Consider the following 24932-nt stretch of genomic DNA (forward strand, 5'->3'; position numbering starts at 1 on the left):
TCACACTCAGAAAAGCCAGAGGTCGCAGCCACAGACAACTGAGACTAGAGAACCATGACGCGTCTGCGAGGAATACTTTGGTTTTATATCCAAGCAGTGGTCAGCGATAGGATGTGAAAACAAACCTTAGCTTCACTGTAAATCTCCCAGGTGGGTGATACATAGAACAGGCTGCAGTGTAAAGTATGGAGGTTTTCACTCTGTGCAGGGTCCTGTGTAAAATCAATACGAATTCTTGCTGTGGTCTCAGCAATCTTCATACACTTGATTATTATTCCATCCATTACAGGATAAGACGGAGTAACTGTGGCAGCAAGAACGAAACCCTCATTCGTTCTTTACACTGCAGGCCGTACACAAAATAACTTCCACTTTTAATTTCAGACGCCAAGAAACTTTTGAAATGTGAGTGGACGCAAGGAATGGAACCTTACGAGTCTTCTAAATCCCTAGGATTCCATCACATGACACCGGTTATATTTCCTGGGGACTTTTTCTTTACTTAAATGCATGCTTTTAGGGGCTTTTTTATGGTCATGAATAAGCTGAGAGGATGAAAAAAAAATAAACACATAAAAGAGCTAACAGCATGAGCTCACTGATAGATTCCCAGTTAACTCATTCTGCTGCCAGCAACAGTCGTAGGCTACAGAACGCAAACGATGCAACATTTATAATGAAACCCAACTGCAAAATTCATTTCTAATCCCAAATACATGTATTTACGTTACCAAAAAAAAGGGGTGGAAAGGTGGACAACCCTATAAGAAGGGTAAACATGGCAGGACAGGAGGAGGAAGCAGGAAGTGATCACTATAGGTAAACAGTGGTACTACATGGGGAGCCCACCAAATGACTTTGCCCTAGAAATTATGCGCAACAACGGAAACAAACGTAATTACGGTATTTAAATATAAATACAGTTTTAAAAAAAACAACCGCCGGTGTTCACCACTAGGGGGAGCTCACAAAATTAGAACTTTTATTTCAACAGCTGCAACGGAAGGGATCAGAAGTCAGCGACCCCTAGTAGCAGGAGTACTCAAAAAATATTAGTTCTGGATGATCTTATCTTACTTCTGCATTATAGCTCCGCTCAGTTATTCCAGATGTCAATCTATTCCTAAAGAAGAAACACGAGCTCCAAAACGAAAAAATCCCAAACTTAATTTTTTTTTGGAGAGGCGATGGGTCCTTTTTAAAGGGCATGTTAAATTGGGGAAAGGCTGCAGCTGTTACCTAATGGCCACAATATTAACCGGGGTCTGTGGCCAGGTTTAGTTTTACAGATAACAGGGGCGCAGACCCCGGATCACACACATGCAGCTGTAATGTGGGACACCAGCATCACAGAGTTACAGGACAAGAAGAAGCCGTGCAAGTACCATCTCGTGGAGACTCGTGAGCACAGAGGATGAATGGAAGGAAACACTTGGCTTTGTGAGCTCTGGGGAGAACGGGCGAGGAACCTTTACAGACGCACAGGTCAAATCCGGAGGGAAAAAGACGAGGTGCAGAGAATTAGGAGAAAAACGTTCCACAACTGGTAAGAAACATGCGGATCTGCAAGATGTAACTGCTCAGGAAGCCACAGAAGGACAATGGGAGACTAACCATAAGTACTAAAACTGACATTCTAGGTACAAGAATATAACTACTATAATACTGCCCCTATGTACAACAATATAACTACTATAATACTGCCCCTATGTACAACAATATAACTACTATAATACTGCCCCTATGTACAACAATATAACTACTATAATGCTGCTCCTATGTACAAGAATATAACTACTATAATACTGCCCCCTATGTACAAGAATATAACTACTATAATACTGCCCCCTATGTACAAGAATATAACTACTATAATACTGCTCCTATGTACAAGAATATAACTAATATAATACTGCCCCCTATGTACAAGAATATAACTACTATAATACTGCCCCCTATGTACAAGAAGAATATAACTACTATAATACTGCCCCCTATGTGCAAGAATATAATTACTATAATACTGCCCCCTATGTACAAGAAGAATATAACTACTAAAATACTGCCCCTATGTACAAGAATATAACTACTATAATACTGCCCCCTATGTACAAGAATATAACTACTATAATACTGCTCCTATGTACAAGAATATAACTACTATAATACTGCTCCTATGTACAAGAATATAACTACTATAATACTGCCCCTATGTACAAGAATATAACTACTATAATACTGCCCCTATGTACGAGAATATAACTACTATAATACTGCCCCCTATGTGCAAGAATATAATTACTATAATACTGCCCCCTATGTACAAGAATATAACTACTAAAATACTGCCCCCTATGTACAAGAATATAACTACTATAATACTGCGCCTATATACAAGAATATAACTACTATAATACTGCTCCTATGTACAAGAAAATAACTATTATAATACTGCTCCTATGTACAAGAATATAACTACTATAATACTGCCCCTATGTACAAGAATATAACTACTATAATACTGCGCCCATGTACAAGAATATAACTATTAGGGTATGTTTTCATGTGGCGTATTGGCAGCGCTTTGGACACAGCTCCGTCTAAAGTGCTGCCCCTTTTGTACACGCGGTGATTCCGTATGGTTTCATTGAACACATGCGGAATCACCGCATCCTATACATAGAACAGTGATATTTATCTTGCGGAGATGGAGCTTCCCGCAAGATAAATAGACATACATACTGCGGTCTAGAAAGATGCGCCGCATGTGCGTATACGCAGGGATGGCGAAGACGTCCCTGCACACATATTGGAGATGGAACTTCATAAAATCCTCTCCACTATGCTGTAACATCTGGACGCTGCGGATATACGCAGCGTCCAACCCGCAGCAAGAACCTAATCCTGAATTAATGTAAAGGATTTGAATACACAATAGGATTACTTGGTGTCAGTTTGTGCACACTATGACAGCATTATGGGTCCCTCTGTTTATTTCGGTTCTGTTTTTCTTGATATCAGAGGCTATTTTGCTTTCAGTAGTAGATAAATTAACAAGAAAAGAAAACGTTTCGTAGTGACAAAGTTTCCTGAGACTAGAATAGAATAGCGGGGGTAACAATGGACGCCCCCGTGGGTGGAGAGGTTCTCATGAGTTTGGAATGCATCGTAGCGGTCACTTTTGCCATTCATGTATTGTCAGCAGAGCAGACCCAAAGAATAGACTGAGAGACGGTCACACAACACTGTGCGGGGAGCAAACGGGGACCCCCACTACACCAATCACACTGCGACTATTGCACAAGATGCAGAAAGCCCAATCTTAAAAATACAGCCTCATCTAATAGAAAGGTATAACCGTATCCACTGCCATGGATCTCCACTACACACAGTTCAATCTTCACCAGAAGGGGGCGGTATACAACAGAGCCATGTTCGGTATTGCAACAGGAAGACCATGTTCTGATCACTTACGTTTATCCTCATAGATATAAACAAAGAAAGATCACATCGGAAACTGAGGAGCACAATCCAGAGCGAACAAAAAAGGCAAATCACCAAGATCCAGACGGAAAAGTCAACCAAAAGATGAATTCAAGAGAAAACAAAGGAACTATTCACATCTTAGATTGGGTTGTCTTTCTCCATTGTATGCAAATGACCAAAGGAAATTTGCATACGTCTTATTATATAAAATAAATCCCGTACCATTTTATGTATACAGCTCCCATCCCCTCATTGGTCTCAGGTTACAAACGGCAAACAAACTGAAAGTAGCATGACCCTGCAATAACAGGGAACACCCACTGTGCACTCAACCTGTAGCTCCACAGGAAGGTAATACCCACTGTGCACTCAACCTGTAGCTCCACAGGAAGGTAATACCCACTGTACACTCAAACCTGTAGCTCCACAGGCAGGTAATACCCACTGTACACTCAACCTGTAGCTCCACAGGCAGGTAATACCCACTGTGCACTCAACCTGTAGCTACACAAGCAGGTAATACCCACTGTGCTATAAACTTGCAGCTCCACAGGCAGGTAATACCCAACTTGCAGCTCCACAGGCAGGTAATACCCACTGTGCTATAAACTTGCAGCTCCACAGGCAGGTAATACCCACTGTGCTATAAACTTGCAGCTCCACAGGCAGGTAATACCCACTGTGCTATAAACTTGCAGCTACACAAGCAGGTAATACCCACTGTGCTATAAACTTGCAGCTCCACAAGCAGGTAATACCCACTGTGCTATAAACTTGCAGCTTCACAAGCAGGTAATACCCACTGTGCTATAAACTTGCAGCTCCACAGGCAGGTAATACCCACTGAGCTATAAGCTTGCAGCTTCACAAGCAGGTAATACCCACTGTGTTATAAACTTGCAGCTCCACAGGCAGGTAATACCCACTGAGCTATAAACTTGCAGCTTCACAGGCAGGTAATACCCACTGTGCTATAAACTTGCAGCTCCACAAGCAGGTAATACCCACTGTGCTATAAACTTGCAGCTTCACAAGCAGGTAATACCCACTGTGCTATAAACTTGCAGCTTCACAAGCAGGTAATACCCACTGTGCTATAAACTTGCAGCTTCACAAGCAGGTAATACCCACTGTGCTATAAACTTGCAGCTTCACAAGCAGGTAATACCCACTGTGCTATAAACTTGCAGCTTCACAAGCAGGTAATACCCACTGTGCTATAAACTTGCAGCTTCACAAGCAGGTAATACCCACTGTGCACTCAACAGGCAGGTAATACCCACTGTGCTATAAACTTGCAGCTTCACAAGCAGGTAATACCCACTGTGCTATAAACTTGCAGCTTCACAAGCAGGTAATACCCACTGTGCACTCAACAGGCAGGTAATACCCACTGTGCTATAAACTTGCAGCTTCACAAGCAGGTAATACCCACTGTGCTATAAACTTGTAGCTTCACAAGCAGGTAATACCCACTGTGCTATAAACTTGCAGCTCCACAAGCAGGTAATACCCACTGTGCTATAAACTTGCAGCTCCACAGGCAGGTAATACCCACTGTGCTATAAACTTGCAGCTCCACAGGCAGGTAATACCCACTGTGCTATAAACTTGCAGCTCCACAGGCAGGTAATACCCACTGTGCTATAAACTTGCAGCTTCACAGGCAGGTAATACCCACTGTGCTATAAACTTGCAGCTCCACAGGCAGGTAATACCCACTGTGCTATAAACTTGCAGGTTCACAGGCAGGTAATACCCACTGTGCTATAAACTTGCAGCTCCACAGGCAGGTAATACCCACTGTGCTATAAACTTGTAGCTTCACAAGCAGGTAATACCCACTGTGCTATAAACTTGCAGCTCCACAGGCAGGTAATACCCACTGTGCTATAAACTTGCAGGTTCACAGGCAGGTAATACCCACTGTGCTATAAACTTGCAACTTCACAGGCAGGTAATACCCACTGTGCTATAAACTTGCAGCTCCACAGGCAGGTAATACCCACTGTGCTATAAACTTGCAGGTTCACAGGCAGGTAATACCCACTGTGCTATAAACTTGCAGCTCCACAGGCAGGTAATACCCACTGTGCTATAAACTTGTAGCTTCACAAGCAGGTAATACCCACTGTGCTATAAACTTGCAGCTCCACAGGCAGGTAATACCCACTGTGCTATAAACTTGCAGGTTCACAGGCAGGTAATACCCACTGTGCTATAAACTTGCAGCTCCACAGGCAGGTAATACCCACTGTGCTATAAACTTGCAGCTTCACAGGCAAGTAATACCCACTGTGCTATAAACTTGTAGCTTCACAAGCAGGTAATACCCACTGTGCTATAAACTTGCAGGTTCACAGGCATGTAATACCCACTGTGCTATAAACTTGCAGCTCCACAGGCAGGTAATACCCACTGTGCTATAAACTTGCAGCTCCACAGGCAGGTAATACCCACTGTGCTATAAACTTGCAGCTTCACAGGCAGGTAATACCCACTGTGCTATAAACTTGTAGCTTCACAAGCAGGTAATACCCACTGTGCTATAAACTTGCAGCTCCACAGGCAGGTAATACCCACTGTGCTATAAACTTGCAGGTTCACAGGCAGGTAATACCCACTGTGCTATAAACTTGCAGCTTCACAGGCAGGTAATACCCACTGTGCTATAAACTTGCAGCTACACAAGCAGGTAATACCCACTGTGCTATAAACTTGCAGCTCCACAAGCAGGTAATACCCACTGTGCTATAAACTTGCAGCTCCACAAGCAGGTAATACCCACTGTGCTATAAACTTGCAGCTACAAATGCAGGAATGTTCAAAAAATTAAAAAGGTACTGCGGAAATTAGCACAGAAATCAGAGCAGCCTGAACCTTTTCAGGTACACTTATACAGAATTCACAGGAGTTGTCAAAGGATTAGAAAAACATGGCAGTTTGCTTTCAAAATCACCACATCAGTCTACAGGTTGCATCGTCTTACCGCAGTTCAGCAATACCAGACTCACCAGTGGAAAGGTGTGACTATCAATGACGACAGTCCGGTTACCACCTTACTTTTTATATATACTTCTATATCACTGTTGATGGAAGACGCTTCAGCATCTCGGCCACATCTGGCGCAGACATACTGCCACTTCCATGTTTACACGATGGGTAGATGGCACCCGCTTAGCATTCTGCTAACCTCGTGCAGGAAGTAGCGAGTTCCTGGTAAAGGCCCATTAATGAGGTGGCAGCCAGGAGAAAACAAGGAGCTCATTGATGAGGAGGCACAGAGCTCCTGTTCACAGCTGGAGACAGACGGGCACTGTACCTCGCTCACCAGACGGGACGTAGTCAGAAAGCGGCCTGTGTATCTGGGCTGACATTCACCGGCTGCAGAGAGTGAAAACACCACCACATCAGCAGGACACGGCAGCACATGGGATCAGGGTCCCGCTGTACTGTACCAGGGTCTTGGAAATGACAGGTGGAAGTTAAAGGGACAACTGCTCCGAGAGTCTGAGTGCACACAGCCAGCTGTGCAGCGCAGGAACTGGATTCGGTCTGTGTGTAGTGACCAGCAACCTGTGGAGACAGCGCAGAGTGACAATACAGGAAAGGGACCGTGTGGTGCAAGGGAGCGGGTCTCCTGGGACAGAGTGGGAGAGGCGGAGGCCGAGCGGACGCAAGGTAGGGGAAGCGAGGCCGGGGAAGCGAGGCTGAGCGGACGCAAGGTAGGGGAAGCGAGGCCGAGCGGACGCAAGGCCGGGGAAGCGAGGCCGAGCAGACGCGAGGCCGGGGAAGCGAGGCCGGGGAAGCGAGGCCGGGGAAGCGAGGCCGAGCAGACGCGAGGCCGGGGAAGCGAGGCCAGGGAAGCGAGGCCGAGCAGACGCGAGGCCGGGGAAGCGAGGCCAGGGAAGCGAGGCCGAGCAGACGCGAGGCCGGGGAAGCGAGGCCGAGCAGACGCAAGGCAGGGGAAGCGAGGCCGAGCAGACGCGAGGCCGGGGAAGCGAGGCCGGGGAAGCGAGGCCGGGGAAGCGAGGCCGAGCAGACGCGAGGCCGGGGAAGCGAGGCTGAGCAGACGCAAGGCAGGGGAAGCGAGGCAGGGGAAGCGAGGCCGAGCAGACGCAAGGCAGGGGAAGCGAGGCCGAGCAGACGCAAGGCAGGGGAAGCGAGGCCGAGCAGACGCAAGGCAGGGGAAGCGAGGCCGAGCAGACGCAAGGCAGGGGAAGCGAGGCCGAGCAGACGCAAGGCAGGGGAAGCGAGGCCGAGCAGACGCAAGGCAGGGGAAGCGAGGCCGAGCAGACGCAAGGCAGGGGAAGCGAGGCCGAGCAGACGCAAGGCAGGGGAAGCGAGGCCGAGCAGACGCAAGGCAGGGGAAGCGAGGCCGAGCAGACGCAAGGCAGGGGAAGCGAGGCCGAGCAGACGCAAGGCAGGGGAAGCGAGGCCGAGCAGACGCAAGGCAGGGGAAGCGAGGCCGAGCAGACGCAAGGCAGGGGAAGCGAGGCCGAGCAGACGCAAGGCAGGGGAAGCGAGGCCGAGCAGACGCAAGGCAGGGGAAGCGAGGCCGAGCAGACGCAAGGCAGAGGAAGCGAGGCCGAGCAGACGCAAGGCAGAGGAAGCGAGGCCGAGCAGACGCAAGGCAGGGGAAGCGAGGCCGAGCAGACGCAAGGCAGGGGAAGCGAGGCCGAGCAGACGCAAGGCAGGGGAAGCGAGGCCGAGCAGACGCAAGGCAGGGGAAGCGAGGCCGAGCAGACGCAAGGCAGGGGAAGCGAGGCCGAGCAGACGCAAGGCAGGGGAAGCGAGGCCGAGCAGACGCAAGGCAGGGGAAGCGAGGCCTAGCAGACGCAAGGCAGGGGAAGCGAGGCCGAGCAGACGCAAGGCAGGGGAAGCGAGGCCGAGCAGACGCAAGGCAGGGGAAGCGAGGCCGAGCAGACGCAAGGCAGGGGAAGCGAGGCCGAGCAGACGCAAGGCAGGGGAAGCGAGGCCGAGCAGACGCAAGGCAGGGGAAGCGAGGCCGAGCAGACGCAAGGCAGGGGAAGCGAGGCCGAGCAGACGCAAGGCAGGGGAAGCGAGGCCGAGCAGACGCAAGGTAGGGGAAGCGAGGCCGAGCAGACGCAAGGCAGGGGAAGCGAGGCCGAGCAGACGCAAGGTAGGGGAAGCGAGGCCGGGGAAGCGAGGCCGAGCAGACGCAAGGTAGGGGAAGCGAGGCCGGGGAAGCGAGGCCGAGCAGACGCAAGGTAGGGGAAACGAGGCCGGGGAAGCGAGGCCGAGCAGACGCAAGGTAGGGGAAGCGAGGCCGAGCAGACGCAAGGTAGGGGAAGCGAGGCCGGGGAAGCGAGGCCGAGCAGACGCAAGGTAGGGGAAGCGAGGCCGGGGAAGCGAGGCCGAGCAGACGCAAGGTAGGGGAAACGAGGCCGGGGAAGCGAGGCCGAGCAGACGCAAGGTAGGGGAAGCGAGGCCGGGGAAGCGAGGCCGAGCAGACGCAAGGTAGGGGAAGCGAGGCCGGGGAAGCGAGGCCGAGCAGACGCAAGGTAGGGGAAGCGAGGCCGGGGAAGCGAGGCCGAGCAGACGCGAGGTAGGGGAAGCGAGGCCGAGCAGACGCAAGGTAGGGGAAGCGAGGCCGGGGAAGCGAGGCCGAGCAGACGCGAGGTAGGGGAAGCGAGGCCGAGCAGACACGAGGTAGGGGAAGCGAGGCCGAGCAGACGCGAGGTAGGGGAAGCGAGGCCGAGCAGACGCAAGGTAGGGGAAGCGAGGCCGGGGAAGCGAGGCCGAGCAGACGCAAGGTAGGGGAAGCGAGGCCGGGGAAGCGAGGCCGAGCAGACGCAAGGTAGGGGAAGCGAGGCCGGGGAAGCGAGGCCGAGCAGACGCAAGGTAGGGGAAGCGAGGCCGGGGAAGCGAGGCCGAGCAGACGCGAGGTAGGGGAAGCGAGGCCGAGCAGACGCGAGGTAGGGGAAGCGAGGCCGAGCAGACGCGAGGTAGGGGAAGCGAGGCCGAGCAGACGCAAGGTAGGGGAAGCGAGGCCGGGGAAGCGAGGCCGAGCAGACGCGAGGTAGGGGAAGCGAGGCCGAGCAGACACGAGGTAGGGGAAGCGAGGCCGAGCAGACGCGAGGTAGGGGAAGCGAGGCCGAGCAGACGCGAGGTAGGGGAAGCGAGGCCGAGCAGACGCGAGGTAGGGGAAGCGAGGCCGGGGAAGCGAGGCCGGGGAAGCGAGGCCGAGCAGACGCGAGGTAGGGGAAGCGAGGCCGAGCAGACGCGAGGTAGGGGAAGCGAGGCCGAGCAGACGCGAGGTAGGGGAAGCGAGGCCGGGGAAGCGAGGCCGGGGAAGCGAGGCCGAGCAGACGCGAGGTAGGGGAAGCGAGGCCGAGCAGACGCGAGGTAGGGGAAGCGAGGCCGAGCAGACGCGAGGTAGGGGAAGCGAGGCCGAGCAGACGCGAGGTAGGGGAAGCGAGGCCGAGCAGACGCGAGGTAGGGGAAGCGAGGCCGAGCAGACGCGAGGTAGGGGAAGCGAGGCCGAGCAGACGCGAGGTAGGGGAAGCGAGGCCGAGCAGACGCGAGGTAGGGGAAGCGAGGCCGAGCAGACGCGAGGTAGGGGAAGCGAGGCCGGGGAAGCGAGGCCGAGCAGACGCGAGGTAGGGGAAGCGAGGCCGAGCAGACGCGAGTTAGGGGAAGCGAGGCCGAGCAGACGCGAGTTAGGGGAAGCGAGGCCGATCAGAAGCGAGGTAGGGGAAGCGAGGTAGGGGGAAGCGAGGCCGAGCAGACGCGAGGCCGGGGAAGCGAGGCCGAGCAGACGCGAGGCAGGGGAAGCGAGGCCGAGCAGACGCGAGGCAGGGGAAGCGAGGCCGAGCAGACGCGAGGCAGGGGAAGCGAGGCCGGGGAAGCGAGGCCGAGCAGACGCGAGGTAGGGGAAGCGAGGCCAAGCAGACGCGAGTTAGGGGAAGCGAGGCCGATCAGAAGCGAGGTAGGGGAAGCGAGGTAGGGGGAAGCGAGGCCGAGCAGACGCGAGTTAGGGGAAGCGAGGCCGATCAGAAGCGAGGTAGGGGAAGCGAGGTAGGGGGAAGCGAGGCCGAGCAGACGCGAGGCCGGGGAAGCGAGGCCGAGCAGACGCGAGGCAGGGGAAGCGAGGCCGAGCAGACGCGAGGCAGGGGAAGCGAGGCCGAGCAGACGCGAGGCAGGGGAAGCGAGGCCGAGCAGACGCAAGGTGGGGAGTCTGAGATGGAGCTGGCGCAAAGGGAAACCCGAAACCTAGTGTGCGCAAGGGGGCGGGGCAAGACCAAGCAGGTGCAAAGAGCGGCTGAAAGGGAGAGGGGCACAGAACGAGTGGGTGAGTGGTGAAGTGAAGGGGGAGGCAAGAGAGTGAGGGGACATGCCAGTCCTAACATGGCATCCACTCGCATTGGCACATCCTGCCATGTGGGGAGCACAGAGCAGGATACAGTTTCCCCCTCACATAATGACATCAACCATGGAAAACTCTGCTTACTTCCCTGAATTACAGCAGAGGGGACATGGTGTGCCTGCTCCCGGCGTACATAGACCGCTCATCCTTCCCATGTCCCAGGACACAGCAGTCCCCCGGGTGAGGACAATGTGACAATCGTCTCACACACACACACGACACCGCGGACTGCAAGTCCCGTGTAACGACCATTTGTAATTTCCTAAATGGGAGGAAACCGAAAATCCAGCGGAGATGTGCGAAGCCACAGAAGAAAGGTCTTCTGTCTCCGATCCAAGGACCCAGCGCCGCGGGCAGGGACTAATGTACACAACGCGCAGATGTAGCAGAGCTCAACCCATCACAGAACAATGAGTGACAGCCAGAGCTGTACAACATATGTCACATCATACATAGGCATTATCTGTGGTGTTACATAGGACTGCAGGTGACACCTACTACATCATCTGTACTCAAGAGAGATATCACTGTTATCTGTGATGCTACATAGGACTTCAGGTGACATCTACTACATTATCTGTACTCAAGAGATATCACGGTTATCTGTGGTGTTACATAGGACTGCAGGTGACATCTACTACATTATCTGTATTCAGCGTTATCACTGTTATCTGTGGTGCTACATAGGACTGCAGGTGACATCTACTACATTATCTGTATTCAGCGTTATCACTGTTATCTGTGGTGCTACATAGGACTGCAGGTTACATCTACTACATTATCTATACCCTGAGAGTTATCACTGTGCTATCTGTGTTGTTACATAGGACTGCAGGTTACATTTACTACATTATCTATACCCTGAGAGTTATCACTGTGCTATCTGTGTTGTTACATAGGACTGCAGGTTACATTTACTACATTATCTATACCCTGAGAGTTATCACTGTGCTATCTGTGTTGTTACATAGGACTGCAGGTTACATTTACTACATTATACCCTGAGAGTTATCACTGTGTTATCTGTGATGTTACATAGGACTGCAGGTAACATCTACACTGTACTCAAGAGTTATCACTTATCTATGTTACATGGGACTGCAGTTAGCACTTGCCCGGGCTTGTCATGGCTGGTATCTGTGCAGTGAAGACCCTGCAGGTGCTTACCTGAGACAGAGACGGGGTGGGCTCTTACGCCGTGCTTCTCGTTGTTGGCCAGCCTGTAAGACAGAGGGTGGCATCTGTGAGCGGTGCACATGCTTCATGGTCACTGCGCCTCTGCACTCATCAGTCACTGGATACCTTCTGTCATTAGCCGGACTCATCCATTTTACACCATGTCACAGGGGGGAAAGACTGAGGGAATGAAGTGAGGAGGGGGAGAGCTGTAACAACTCCCCCCTACTGGAGGAAATGGATTCTACTGCACAAGCTATTTACCAGTGGCTGAGCTGTGACAGCGGGAATATGAGCAAGCGGGAATATGAGCAAGCCTGTGGGCAGAAAAGCTCCTCTGACCAGAGCTTCCTAGGTTAGACCATACATACATAAACAAGAAATTCTTCTTAAAGGGGAAAAACAAGTAAAATGTATGCTTTTAAAGACTGCAAATCAAGAGATGAGTCCATCAGTTGCTCAAACACCTCTGGCACCGCTGCGGACATTCCTGGAAATTTCCAAAACAATTTTCTACATAAGTGAAATCAATAGATCGACGGCTTCAAAGGTTTTTGACATTTAAAGGGACATCACTGATATCAGGGAGTTGATGCAACCAGGGGTTTATGATGCATGTCTGTTTTTTTTTTTTTCTATAATATTAACCAGTTAATGCCTGGAATATTTTCAGGTTTTATTGTACAAACATTTTTTTAATGGCTTTAACAAAAATTGCTGCACGTTTTAATCATGATTCATGGGACTTAAGTAATCTGACGCTTTTTTTTTCTCATAAATTTAGAACAATAGGAAATACATGTCAATTTTTCACTTTTATTTTTCCTCTGACCACAAATGACCCGCTAAAAACATTCTACATTTGGCTCCCGTCCATCAAAATTATTTTAATTTATTGGACTTTTTTTTTTTTTGTTAGGCAATGGGATGGGGCTAGAAACGGTCATTCAGAATGGCAGTGTATTTCTTCTTTATTTCTGTGCTTCCTCTATCAGGTCTTAAAATATCTTTATATCCCAGTTCATACCTTCGGGTTTTTAAACTGGTGTGCATGCGGCGTGTAAGCGCATGTTCACACTGGCCACTGAACAGAAAAAAACACAAAGACAGAAATATAGTGATTGAATACCCTGCAGTAAAAAAATAGCCTGCACAGTGCATGAAAGTAAAATATGGTACTTTGTTAACATGGTTTTTGATTAAAAAAAAAAAAAAAAATGCGAAAGCCATCCCACCACTCCATTGCGACCGTAATTGGGACAGTCCTAACTCTAATATTAAAAACCTTACCGTTTGTCAAGTGACATGCAGGTGGATAAGAGCTGAGAGTGACTGCGCCCAACCAGTGGACACAGAGACAAAGGAGACCACATCAATATAATGCCCAGCTGAAAGGAAAGGCAGGCCACACCTTTATATGCACATGATGCAAACAGACCTTATCCACATGCATGTCACTTGACAAACGGTAAGGTTTTTAATATTAGAGTTAGGACTGTCCCAATTACGGTCACCGTGGAGTGGTGGTATAGCCTCAGCTACAGAACAATTTAAGCTTCTTTGTTGCATAGCAGAGCCGACTGGGACTCTTGCTCCTATTCACCGGGCCTAGAGGAGGAAGCACTGTCAGTGATTGCTAATCTATTTACACAAAACCTGGTTCAGAGCTGTGTATAGAGATATAGAAGGTAAACATGGCAATAAACCATATTTATATTCTCTGTAGGGAGTGCGGCTGTGTCTGACAACCAGCTCCCCAACCCCGTACTGCTTCACGATTTTGTGCAAGTTGGTTACTCTGTACTGACATTGTAGAATGTCAGTGTAGAGTAAAGCATGGACTGCCCAGATGTTTACAGTCTATGGGTGGGGTGATCCAAAAATAGTTAAATATTAAATTTATGTAGACTTTCATATGGAAGGTGAGAATTACTGGTACTTACTTTGGTATAGATGGCAAAGCTCGTTCTCCTTCTGTAACAAAAAAAAGGGAAAAATCTTATGCAGTGAGAAACAATCACAAGGCAAAAAGAATTAAAAAATAAGTTCAGATGGGGCATGTAAAGTCAGAGTCGTATTTTTATAAAGTCGGTAGAATTAGTAAAATAAAAATGTCATATTGTCTGCAAAGCTTCTTACATGTTTTTTTTACCTAGATATGTAGTGAATAATATAGGAAAGTCGTGACACTGGCAGTCAGGTCAGGAGTCATCAGGCTTTAGTAGATCCGCCCAGTTATTTAGGGATAGGTCATATTGCAATGGTGCCACCCTCTACACCCTACTGACATCTTACTGCCCCATTCCACCAGCTAGTAGGAGCCATTACTGTGAACTTATCAGTTGCGTGCATGTCCCACTGAGTCACCATCTCCCCCGCAGGCTTTTTATCTGTAGCAACGTGTATTGCAGTTCTATACCTGTACCAGGAAGCTCTGGATGAAGACGGCCATTGACTCCTCCATGGACAAGCAAGTGGAATAATGGAAACAAAACAAAAAAAAAACATAGATTACGTGATAAATCTTTTACTCTTTGCACTTATTAGCAAGCAGTGCTGATTTTCGGACTCTTGGGTGAACAAGATTCATCTGGGAGGTACAATCATTACATGAACCAGGAGGCTCAGGATGAACAGGGCTGTTAAGAGTCTTGGCGTATCGAGCAGAACATTCACCTGACCGGACAGCAGTAAAAGCTGCATGCTTCCTCCAAAAACAGGAAGACGAAGGCTGGGCAGTAATGTACCAAATATGACTCAAAATTATGTTTTCACCGCTTAGGAAAACACACTTCCCTCCAAATATGAGAGAGAAAAAGCGTTGCAGGGCGGACGGAGGCTGAGATCTCCACATTTGCAAGCTCTGCGCACACTGACCAAAACACTGAAAAGAGTCGTGCGGAAGAAACGAGAAGAATGCTGATCGCAGCTCTGGAGGTAAATTTAATTAAAGGGGTTGTATGAAGTTTCTGCACTGCTACCAGTTATCAAGCAAGTGACGTATTCTGACACGTACCTATACCTGCTGCCCATAGATGCAACATCATCTGCGCCGGAGAAAAGCAAATTTCGAGATGAACCCTGTGCACAATTTTGTGGAAGCTCAGGATGAGCGGCCCCTCGTCCCGCTATGGAGCCTGCCACTTAATTCACTCGATCATCATTGATCAGCTTAGTTTGCAGCTGGATAAATGGCCCCATTCCCGACTTCCCAGAGGACCATGACTGCAGGAAGTCCAAAAGCCATCAATACTCGGGTCAAAAGAGAATCTGGTGCAAAAATTTACTAAAAGCTTCAAACTGTCATTGATCCGGATCTATACCCGAAAGGCGAGACGCACGAGAGGATCCCATTAATCTGCAATTAACTGGATTTCGTGCAGGGCTGTGGAGTCGGTAAGCCACAGTTGCGACTCCGACTCCTGGATTTTATCAGGCTCCGACTCCTTCATAAATGGCCAATTCATAACAACAAATTTACTGTTGTAAAATATTAAACACCGTGCTTATTCAGTTTCTCACCATCATATAAGTAATCAGACCACTTAGAGCAAAAACTACATTTATTAGAATACAATTAGAATATAGCAAATAACTTTTATAAACTTTTCTAAACTGTAAGTAAATATGCAATAAACACTTTTATGCAGTTAATAAGAAGAAATCTATAAATTTGTCCTCAGAAAAAGTATTGCCTCTGTCAGATCCTCCTTCATGGATGCCCTCAAATCTGATCTAATTATTTTGAGAGCAGAGAACAACCTCTCTACACTAACTTGTGTTGGTGGCAAAGCAGTAACCACTCGGGCAACATCTCTGACAATGTCAGGATACAGAGGAATCGCTTGTTGCACTGTTATTTTTGATGAACGGTCAAATTTCTCAATTTCTTTTAGTGCACATGAAAAATTCTGCTGAAATGTGCTGGCTGTGTTCCTTGATGGGGATGACTCTTCTTCTATGCGGGAACGCTTTGCACGGTCCTTGTGATCCAAATATTTTTCGAAATTAAATTCTTCATCAGTTGATGAGGGTGAAGATGTGGCAGGACGACCAAATTCTTCTTGTTCCTCCTGACTGTTCTGCAACCCTTTCATCCTTACTGCTATTTCAAACAGAGCTTCTTTTCCTTTACTTAGCTGTTGATCATCTAGAAGAATCCGATGCATTGGGTCTACATAAACAGCTGCCAAAAGAATGTTATTTTGTAATAGTAGCTCCTCTCTCCGTTTCATTGATGTAGCAATGCCACTTGCAATTAACCCTCCTCTTTGGGACAGGCGAAACATCAGGTTCTTCCACTCCTTTAAGAAAATACCTGGAGTTAAGTCCTCTGCTTGTAATTTTTTAGTCACTGTAAATGGGTGCGCTAGCAATTTTTCCAGCTCAGTCACCTGATTCCACTGACTTTCATTTAGCATCAGTTGAGGGTTAGCCATGTCTACAAGAAAGGTTTTCAGTTCAACCAAGCACTGAATCATTAAGTAAGTACTGCCCCATCGTGTGGCTTGATCAATAATTGCCCCTTTTCCAGCACGTCTCTTCAAAATTGAGTCAACTTTAGGGGTTCTGGCAACAGTAGCCAATTTTCTCACCTTGCCAATCAGTGCAGCAGCATGTCCTTCTTGCAGACTGTCTCTGATAGCCAGCTGTAGCGCATGCACAACACAGCGCATGTGATGAATGAAAGAACATATTGACACAGTTTCAACAAGATCATCTAAACTATCATGTTGCTGTTCATCTGAAGCAACTTCAGTTTGCTCCTCAGTTACAATACTGTGTTCCTCTATTTCAAACATTTCTGTGTCTGTGGACCCAGAATGTTCTTCTAGCTGCTGGTCACCATCATTACTCTCATTCATTAGCTTAATAGTACTTATCATATTTGAAGCATTGTCAGTTACGACAGAAAGAACTTGCTCTTTTTTAAGTTCATAGTCTTGCAGAACCTTTTCCACCAAGACCTGGAGAAACTCACTGGTGTGATGAGCTTTGGTGTCTTTTACTGCCAATGTCTTGGTAACTATTTCATTTTTGTCACAAACAAATCGGACATTGATGGCAAAATAGTTCACTCTGTGACGTGTGCAGGCATCCATTTTAAGAAACAGAAAGCGTCCCTTGAGAGTTTTTTTAAGTTCTTCCTTTTGTTTAAAAGCTTCTTCGATTACTAATTTTCTAATACTCTCTCTCTCCAGAGAAACACCAAGCTTGCGGGCCATTTCCCCATTCAGACACACAAAAGCTGGTCGTGAAAATAATGAAATAGGCACACTATCCTTTACAACAAGCTCTATGATCTGTTTTTTAAATGTATCTACTGTCATTGTCACAGTAACTTTGTCACTGACAAAATATCTTGCAACTGATGGCTGCAAAGTTCTCTGCTCCTTTGTTTGGCTGAAAGAGCTGGGCACTGGTTCATTGGTTTGGATGCAGTCTTTCTCATCCACTGCTTCAGTACTTCTGGATGAAAGCGCTGTAAATGTCTCTTTAGATTAGAAGCTCTGGTAGGAGCATTTTTATCTTTGCCTGAATATGCACTCATCTTGGCTTCACAGCATTTGTTTTCGCCTGGATCATTTGTCATACACTGACAGACATAATGTTTTCTATCTTGAGTGATGGTGAAATGTTCAAATACAGCTGATTTAATGTGATGCTTCTTTGACATTCTCAGGTTTTTAATTCTGCATTCACAATCCAAATGACAATTGTTTTTCCTAAAAACAATTGTACAAAATTATTGCCAGGTCGTACAACTGATATAGTGGTCAGTAATACTGTTATTATTCCTCATGTACTCACAGTTAACTGATGCAAAGTTTGTTGAAAGGATAATACTTCTTACAGTCTTCCTCTTCTGAGTAGCAGGCAGCTGTGAGATGCTTGGAAGACGCACACCTAGTATGATCTAGTCTAGAGGAGGAGCTTTACTACTAAGAATTTGCAAAACATTTTCACTTTCAGTTTCATACATTGTAAGTAGGGGGGTTGGGGCAGCATGAGGTTAACCAAGTATAAGATTAGATAAGGGCAGTGGAGAACAGTGACACACAAGAAGTAAGAAATGTCTATCTCCAGCAGAACTGCTTATCACTGTTGTTCATAGTTTGATACAACATATATATTTGAGTAACATTTATAAAATTCATATGAAAGTTCAATTATGAAATATTAATACATTTTTTTTAAAGCTGGAGTCAGTACATTTCTACCGACTCCGACCAAAACTGACTCCGACTCCACAGCCCTGATTTCGTGGATGATGAGGAAACATTAGACACATGGCGAGTCACAATCAATAGAGGAGAGTAATGCAGTACAAACATGGCGCACTTACTCACTGCACCACTGTGCAGTATAATCCATTTCCACCCCTGACGTGTTTCTCATGCTGAATGTTATGCGTCCGCACGGCGGATAATGATTGGTGTGTGGACGGACACCACCACATTTCCACATTTCCTGGAGGCAGCGTCGGCATATAAAAAGGACGCTCAAAAGGCTGAGGCTGCAGGACGGAGGATGGGAACTTGCTGACCCCTGATCTCAGCTCCCCTCACTCTGGGACATTACACTTACCTTTCTGCGGCCGGATAATGAAGGACTCGGAGGCTCCATGGACCAGACGACAGTATCCATCTATTAAGTCCGCCATATTCTCGGCAATCGTGAGGGATGGGGCTGTCACAGTGAGGGGCTGGTAGAGGACAAAAACAATAGGGGCATTATTGTCATTACTACGCCCCACAGATCCCCCCTCCCTCTCGGATCTGACAACAATGGCTCAAATCTACAAACTGCTGCAGGGTTGTCAACAAGATTTTCATTGATGACAAATAGATCAGAAAAATGACGACAACAAAACACTAACTTAGAACAAGGCTGAACTCGCTGTTCTAATGTGCAGAATCCGAGGAAATAGGGGTAAAGGCAGATCCCAGAGCGAGGCAGTGGGGAACACGAGGAAGACGCCAGGGGACGGGAGGCAGAGGGAAGATGAGGAAGACCCAGGGGGACAGGGGCAGACACCTTGGGACGGGAGGCAGAGGGGATACAGGAGGCAGAGCCTGGGGGACGGGAGGGAGAGGGGAGATGAGGAAGACCCAGGGGGACAGGAGGCAGAGGGGAGACAAGGGAGGCAGAGCCCGGAGGCAGAGGGGAGACGGAAGGCAAAGGGGAGACTAGGAAGACGCCGGGGGACGGGAGGCAGAGGGGAGATGAGACAGAGTCTGGGCGACAGGAGGCAGAGGCAATACAGGAGGCAGAGCCCAGGGGGGAGTGAGATGGCGGGAGGCAGAGCCCGGGGGTGGACGAGAACCATAGCCCCGGGGGGAGGTTTACGACGAGAGCCAGAGCCCGGGGGTGGACGGCAGGAGGCAGAGCAAGCCTGACGGACAGGAGGCAGACCCCAGGGAATGCGAGTCAGGGGATACGCGAAGGAAAATCCCGGGAGACAAGGGATGTGCAGAAAGACGTAGGGGGGCAGAGGCAGAGGAGATGCAAAGGAAGACCCCCTGGAGACGAGAGGCAAAGGGGAGAAGGAATGCGATAGAGGGTAACACAAGGCAGACCCCGGGGGATGTGAACTGTAGGGGATATGAAGAAAGACCGCAGGGTCGGGAGGCAGAGGGGTCATGAAGAAAAACCCCTGAAGAAGGGAGGCAGAGGGGACGCAAAAGAACATCAAAGGGTAAAAAAGGCAGAGTGAATGTAAAGGAAGACCCCTGGGGCTTGGGACATGAGGCAGAGGTGACACAAAGAAAGATGAGGAGACGGGAGGCAGACCCTGAGGGACGAGAGGCAGAGAGGACACGAAGAAGAAAGACGGGAGGCAGAGGGGATGCGAGGCAGACGGTATGCGAAGGAAGATCCCATGGACGGGAGGCAGAAGGGGACACAAAAGGAGGACCCTCAGGTAAAGAAGAAATGTAGACCCAAGGGAAAAAAAAGGCACACAAAGCAAAACAAAGGAAAAATGGACAATAGAGACACCAGAGGCGACAACAGTATTTACCTCTGGGGCTCCAGAAATTCGTAGCTGCAGCATCCCTTTCCGATCTTTGTCTTCGCTGCTCGAATACTGGATGGTCTGCACCTGAGTAAAGTCTGCGAGGTGGGTCGGCTGCAGGGGAAGAAAGTGGAACTAGTTAGGAGGTCAGAATTAAAGGTATAGTGTAACCCCTGGGGTTGTCCCCAACTAATACTATGGTGAGCACATAGCGGCAACCATTATTTCTTGCTCCTTTCAATGCAAAATTAACTAAGCAACTTTTCAAACAGCTTGGATTAAAAATGTACTACAGCACCTATGCAGAACAATAGGTTTCCATGGTTACAGACTACAAAAAGACCCAATGTAGTCAGATCCTATTCACTTCTATAGAGGGGCCATGACCGCTGGATCAGAGTGTAACCATGGAGACACATAGGTCAGCATGGGCGCTGTACACATGGGCTATGGACAGGAATATAGGGTTTATGGGTAGAATACAGAATGCTGATAATGTGACGCTTTACTTACATTAGATCCTTTGTCTGTCAGGTAACTGATCCCCTCCTCAGGGCCAATCGCCAGCTCCACAGATATAACCCAACTGGACTTTAATGGTTTATGTGAACAATGGGAAAAGCATGAAAAACACAAAAAAAATCCAGCGTAAACAAGAGGCTATAAAAAAAAAAAAACGAAACAAAAAACAAACACCCGAGAGCAGGCGCCCCACCAATATAAGAAGGGGCTTCCCTTCCTCCGAGTAAAGCATGGAAGGTAACAGCACAATATTGGGGAAAAGAGTTACGGTACATTTTTCTAGTCCATGCTTATATGAAGTGTCCTCTGTCACTAACCCCCATCGCAAAGAAAAGGTAAAAAGTCAATACCTACAGGTCCACACATACAGTAAGATGGAAGAGAAGACATGATCAGTAATGTCCTACCGTACTTACTCCGAGGGCGCACTTGAAGCATTCCTTGTCATATCGATAGACGGGAGAAAGGATTTCAAAGAATTTTAAGATACTTTCTTCCCGGTTGAGGTTGGCGAACTGGCGAAATGTCTGCTGGATCAGCTTCCGGAGTGATTTTGCCTGTAAAAAAATAAATTGAGTGGAGCTCGCGCCAATAATCAGGAGAGAAATCAGAGCTCGCGCCAATAATCAGGAGAGAAATCAGAGCTCGCGCCAATAATCAGGAGAGAAATCAGAGCTCACACCAATAATCAGGAGAGAAATCAGAGCTCACACCAATAATCAGGAGAGAAATCAGAGCTCGCGCCAATAATCAGGAGAGAAATCAGAGCTCACACCAATAATCAGGAGAGAAATCAGAGCTCGCGCCAATAATCAGGAGAGAAATCAGAGCTTGCGCCAATAATCAGGAGAGAAATCAGATCGCTCCAATCAGGAGAGAAATCAGAGCTCGCTCCAATCATCAGGAGAAAAATCAGAGCTTGTGCTAATAAACAGGAGAGAAATCAGAGCTTGTGCTAATAATCAGGAGAGAAATCAGAGCTCGCATCAATAATCAGCAGAGAAATCAGAGCTCGTACCAATAATCAGGAGAGAAATCAGAGCTTGCGCCAATAGTCAGAAGAGAAACCAGAGATCCCATCAATAAATCAGGAGAGAAATCAGAGCTTGCTCCAATAATCATGAGAGAAATCAGAGCTCGCTCCAATAATCAGGAGAGAAATCAGAGCTCACTCCAATAATCAGGAGAGAAATCAGAGCTCACTCCAATAATCAGGAGAGAAATCAGAGCTCACGCCAATAATCAGGAGAGAAATCAGAGCTCGCTCCAATAATCAGGAGAGAAATCAGAGCTCGCTCCAATAATCAGGAGAGAAATCAGAGCTCGCTCCAATAATCAGGAGAGAAATCAGAGCTCGCTCCAATAATCAGGAGAGAAATCAGAGCTCGCTCCAATAATCAGGAGAGAAATCAGAGCTCGCTCAAATAATCAGGAGAGAAATCAGAGCTCACTCCAATAATCATGAGAGAAATCAGAGCTTGCTCCAATAATCATGAGAGAAATCAGAGCTTGCTCCAATAATCATGAGAGAAATCAGAGCTTGCTCCAATAATCAGGAGAAATCAGAGCTCACTCCAATAATCAGGAGAGAAATCAGAGCTCGTTCCAATAATTGGGAAAGAAATCAGAGCTCGCACCAATAATCAGAAAAGAAATCAGACCTTGCGCTAATCATGGGAGAAATCAGAGCTTGCACCAGTAATCAGAACAGAAATCAGAGCTTGCATCAATAATCAGGAGAGAAATCAGAGCTCGCTCCAATAATCAGGAGAGAAATCAGAGCTCGCTCCAATAATCAGGAGAGAAATCAGAGCTCGCTCCAATAATCAGGAGAGAAATCAGTGCTCGCTCCAATAATCAGGAGAGAAATCAGAGCTTGCACCAATAATCGGGAAAGAAATCAGAGCTTGCGCTAATAATCTGGGAGAAATCAGAGCATGCACCAGTAATCAGGGAAGATACAGCGATAATAAATCTGCACCATATGTACCTTAACAGAATCCAGCAAACTTTTCGGGAAGAACCTTTTCAGACCGACATCTTTCCTGAAAAAAAATAATAACGTCACATTTTCGTACACGAGACGAGACAGAAATGGGGCAGAATTCATGCCGGGTAAATGCCATCAGCTGTATGATGAATGGCAGGAGTCAGCTCTCTCTTATGTGGCGCAGATCTCAATCCTCCTGACGCTGTCTGTCACCACTTATATATATCATCCTTACTGCAGTACAGGAAATATCCTGGAGATCCTGCCGCATACTCTGCCCCCGCAGGGATAAGCGATGGTCACACAGAGCTGGGCGTACAGGCGTTTATATCTGCTGATGACACAATTTGCTGTGATATTCCGTTTTTCTCAACAATTGGGATGACACTCCCAGTAAATATATCCTTGGGGGGCTCTGGACATCAGACAGGGGGTCACCAGCCCAAACATCAGTGAACGCCTGCTACAATCCGAATCTCATCCTCAGTGGAGGGTTAGGTACAGATGTATCAAGTCTAGAGAATCCTCAGCTGCACCGATACACTGCAACTAAATATCAAGATTGGAGGAGTTTAGATCACAGAGGATTGTCTGTATTCTCCAAATCTTTCTCATCCTGAAATTTTGTTACAATGTGTCAGTGAAGGAAAAAAAAAAAAGCATCCTTATAGAATCTCGAGGGGACTGTCCAGACTGGTGGTAATTGTTTCAAACGCTGTTTTGGTTCTCAGCACAAAGTTTCCTATCCCAAGTAAGTGACCAGGGGGGTCTTTTCCGCACTTGGTTTCTTTTCTGGATTATCAGATGCCAAATTCAAGGCATTTAAAAGAATTTGGTTCCGAACTTTCAGGAAAATAATTACAACTGATACTTTGTGTGTGTGAATTCAGTACATGATGTGAAGCGTCAAGTTCTGCCGCATCCGGCAGATGAAGAGTTAATACAAGAGTCAGGAAACACGAGGTCCGGCCTCAAGGAGGAGCCCCCGTAACACGACGTACCAAATTACCCAACATTTCTCAGTCGCTGTGTTGGGGGCTGACACCGTCACCGAGGTGGAACAGACATGTCTGCCGAGAATAATGGCCAATTAGGGTGATGTAAATGTCACAGCCGATCGGACCGGGGGATGGGGTGAACGCTAGGCAATTATTGTAAAGACGACAATTTCCAGATAGACAAATCGAGTTAACGCGACACGAGGACGATGGGAGCGAAGCGTTCACTGGGAGGGTCAAGTATTCACCGAGAGGTCAGACCGAGGACAGAACATATGTGTATATATAATGCAGAAGAGTGAGCGCAGCTCTGGAGTATAATACAGGATGTAACTCAGGATCAGTAATGTAATGGATGTACACAGTGACTGCACCAGCAAAATAGTGAGCGCAGCTCTGGAGTCTAATACAGGATGTAACTCAGGACCAGTAATGTAATGTATGTAGACAGTGACTGCACCAGCAGAATAGTGAGTGCAGCTCTGGAGTCTAATACAGGATGTAACTCAGGATCAGTAATGTATGTACACAGTGACTGCACCAGCAGAATAGTGAGCGCAGCTCTGGAGTATAATACAGGATGTAACTGAGGATCAGTAATGTAATGTATGTACACAGTGACTGCACCAGCAGAATAGTGAGTGCAGCTCTGGAGTCTAATACAGGAGGTAACTCAGGATCAGTAATGTAATGTATGTACACAGTGACTGCACCAGCAGAATACTGAGTACAGCTCTGGAGTATAATACAGGATGCAACTCAGGATCAGTAATATAATGTATGTACACAGTGACTGCACCAGCAGAATAGTGAGTGCAGCTCTGGGGTATAATACAGGATAATTATTAAATTTACACACTGATTCTGTTTTCAGTTATAAGATTGCTGGTGTTTTCAATAGATCTACATGAGCCCTAAAAAGTGAATATGACAAGGTGTGTTCTGGACAGCCATCACCCTACACTATATATGTCCCTGCAGACGAGAGCTACACAGAGAGACTCATTAACTAGTCTCTGTCATGAAGCCCCACTGGTCTCGCAGACACTAGCGCTGAGTGCTGCAGGTCAGGAGACGGACACTTCACACGCACTGACATACACGGACATACCAGGCTGTTCTGCCCTGATATCAGCTGTTATTAAAGGTCAGTAAAAGGTATTAAGATGTGCGGCCATAGAACGACTATCCGATGCCCAAAACAGAAATCATTTAAAATCCAAGTGCCAAACACTGAAGCTCATAAAGGATGGAGATCAATCCTCTACATATCAGAATATTTGTTCTACAACATCTCAAAGTGTCAAAACTTAAGTCGAAGTATTAGGAGTTGTGATCCTAGTGGAAACACCC

General features: G+C 47.8%; 1 protein-coding gene across 13 annotated transcripts in view; it reads right to left on the reverse strand.

Annotated features, from left to right (window-relative positions):
- Positions 1–24932, reverse strand: part of PTK2 (protein tyrosine kinase 2) — a 171714-nt gene that overhangs the window by 42642 nt on the left and 104140 nt on the right. For 9 of the 13 annotated variants that reach the window (XM_073590408.1, XM_073590405.1, XM_073590407.1 and 6 more), the window contains 8 exons: positions 22582–22636; positions 20999–21148; positions 20583–20660; positions 20076–20183; positions 18641–18758; positions 14472–14510; positions 13996–14026; positions 12044–12096 (listed from right to left, as the gene is read on the reverse strand). In XM_073590408.1, the coding sequence (XP_073446509.1) occupies positions 12044–12096; positions 13996–14026; positions 14472–14510; positions 18641–18758; positions 20076–20183; positions 20583–20660; positions 20999–21148; positions 22582–22636 (632 nt within the window). The remainder of the gene's footprint in view (positions 1–12043; positions 12097–13995; positions 14027–14471; positions 14511–18640; positions 18759–20075; positions 20184–20582; positions 20661–20998; positions 21149–22581; positions 22637–24932) is intronic. The other 4 variants (XM_073590411.1, XM_073590409.1, XM_073590399.1 and 1 more) reach the window with 1 other exon arrangement.

The sequence above is a fragment of the Dendrobates tinctorius genome, unplaced genomic scaffold (genome assembly GCF_039654945.1).
Source record: "Dendrobates tinctorius isolate UK_male_01 unplaced genomic scaffold, ASM3965494v1 ptg000116l, whole genome shotgun sequence".
Lineage (NCBI taxonomy): Eukaryota > Metazoa > Chordata > Amphibia > Anura > Dendrobatidae > Dendrobates > Dendrobates tinctorius.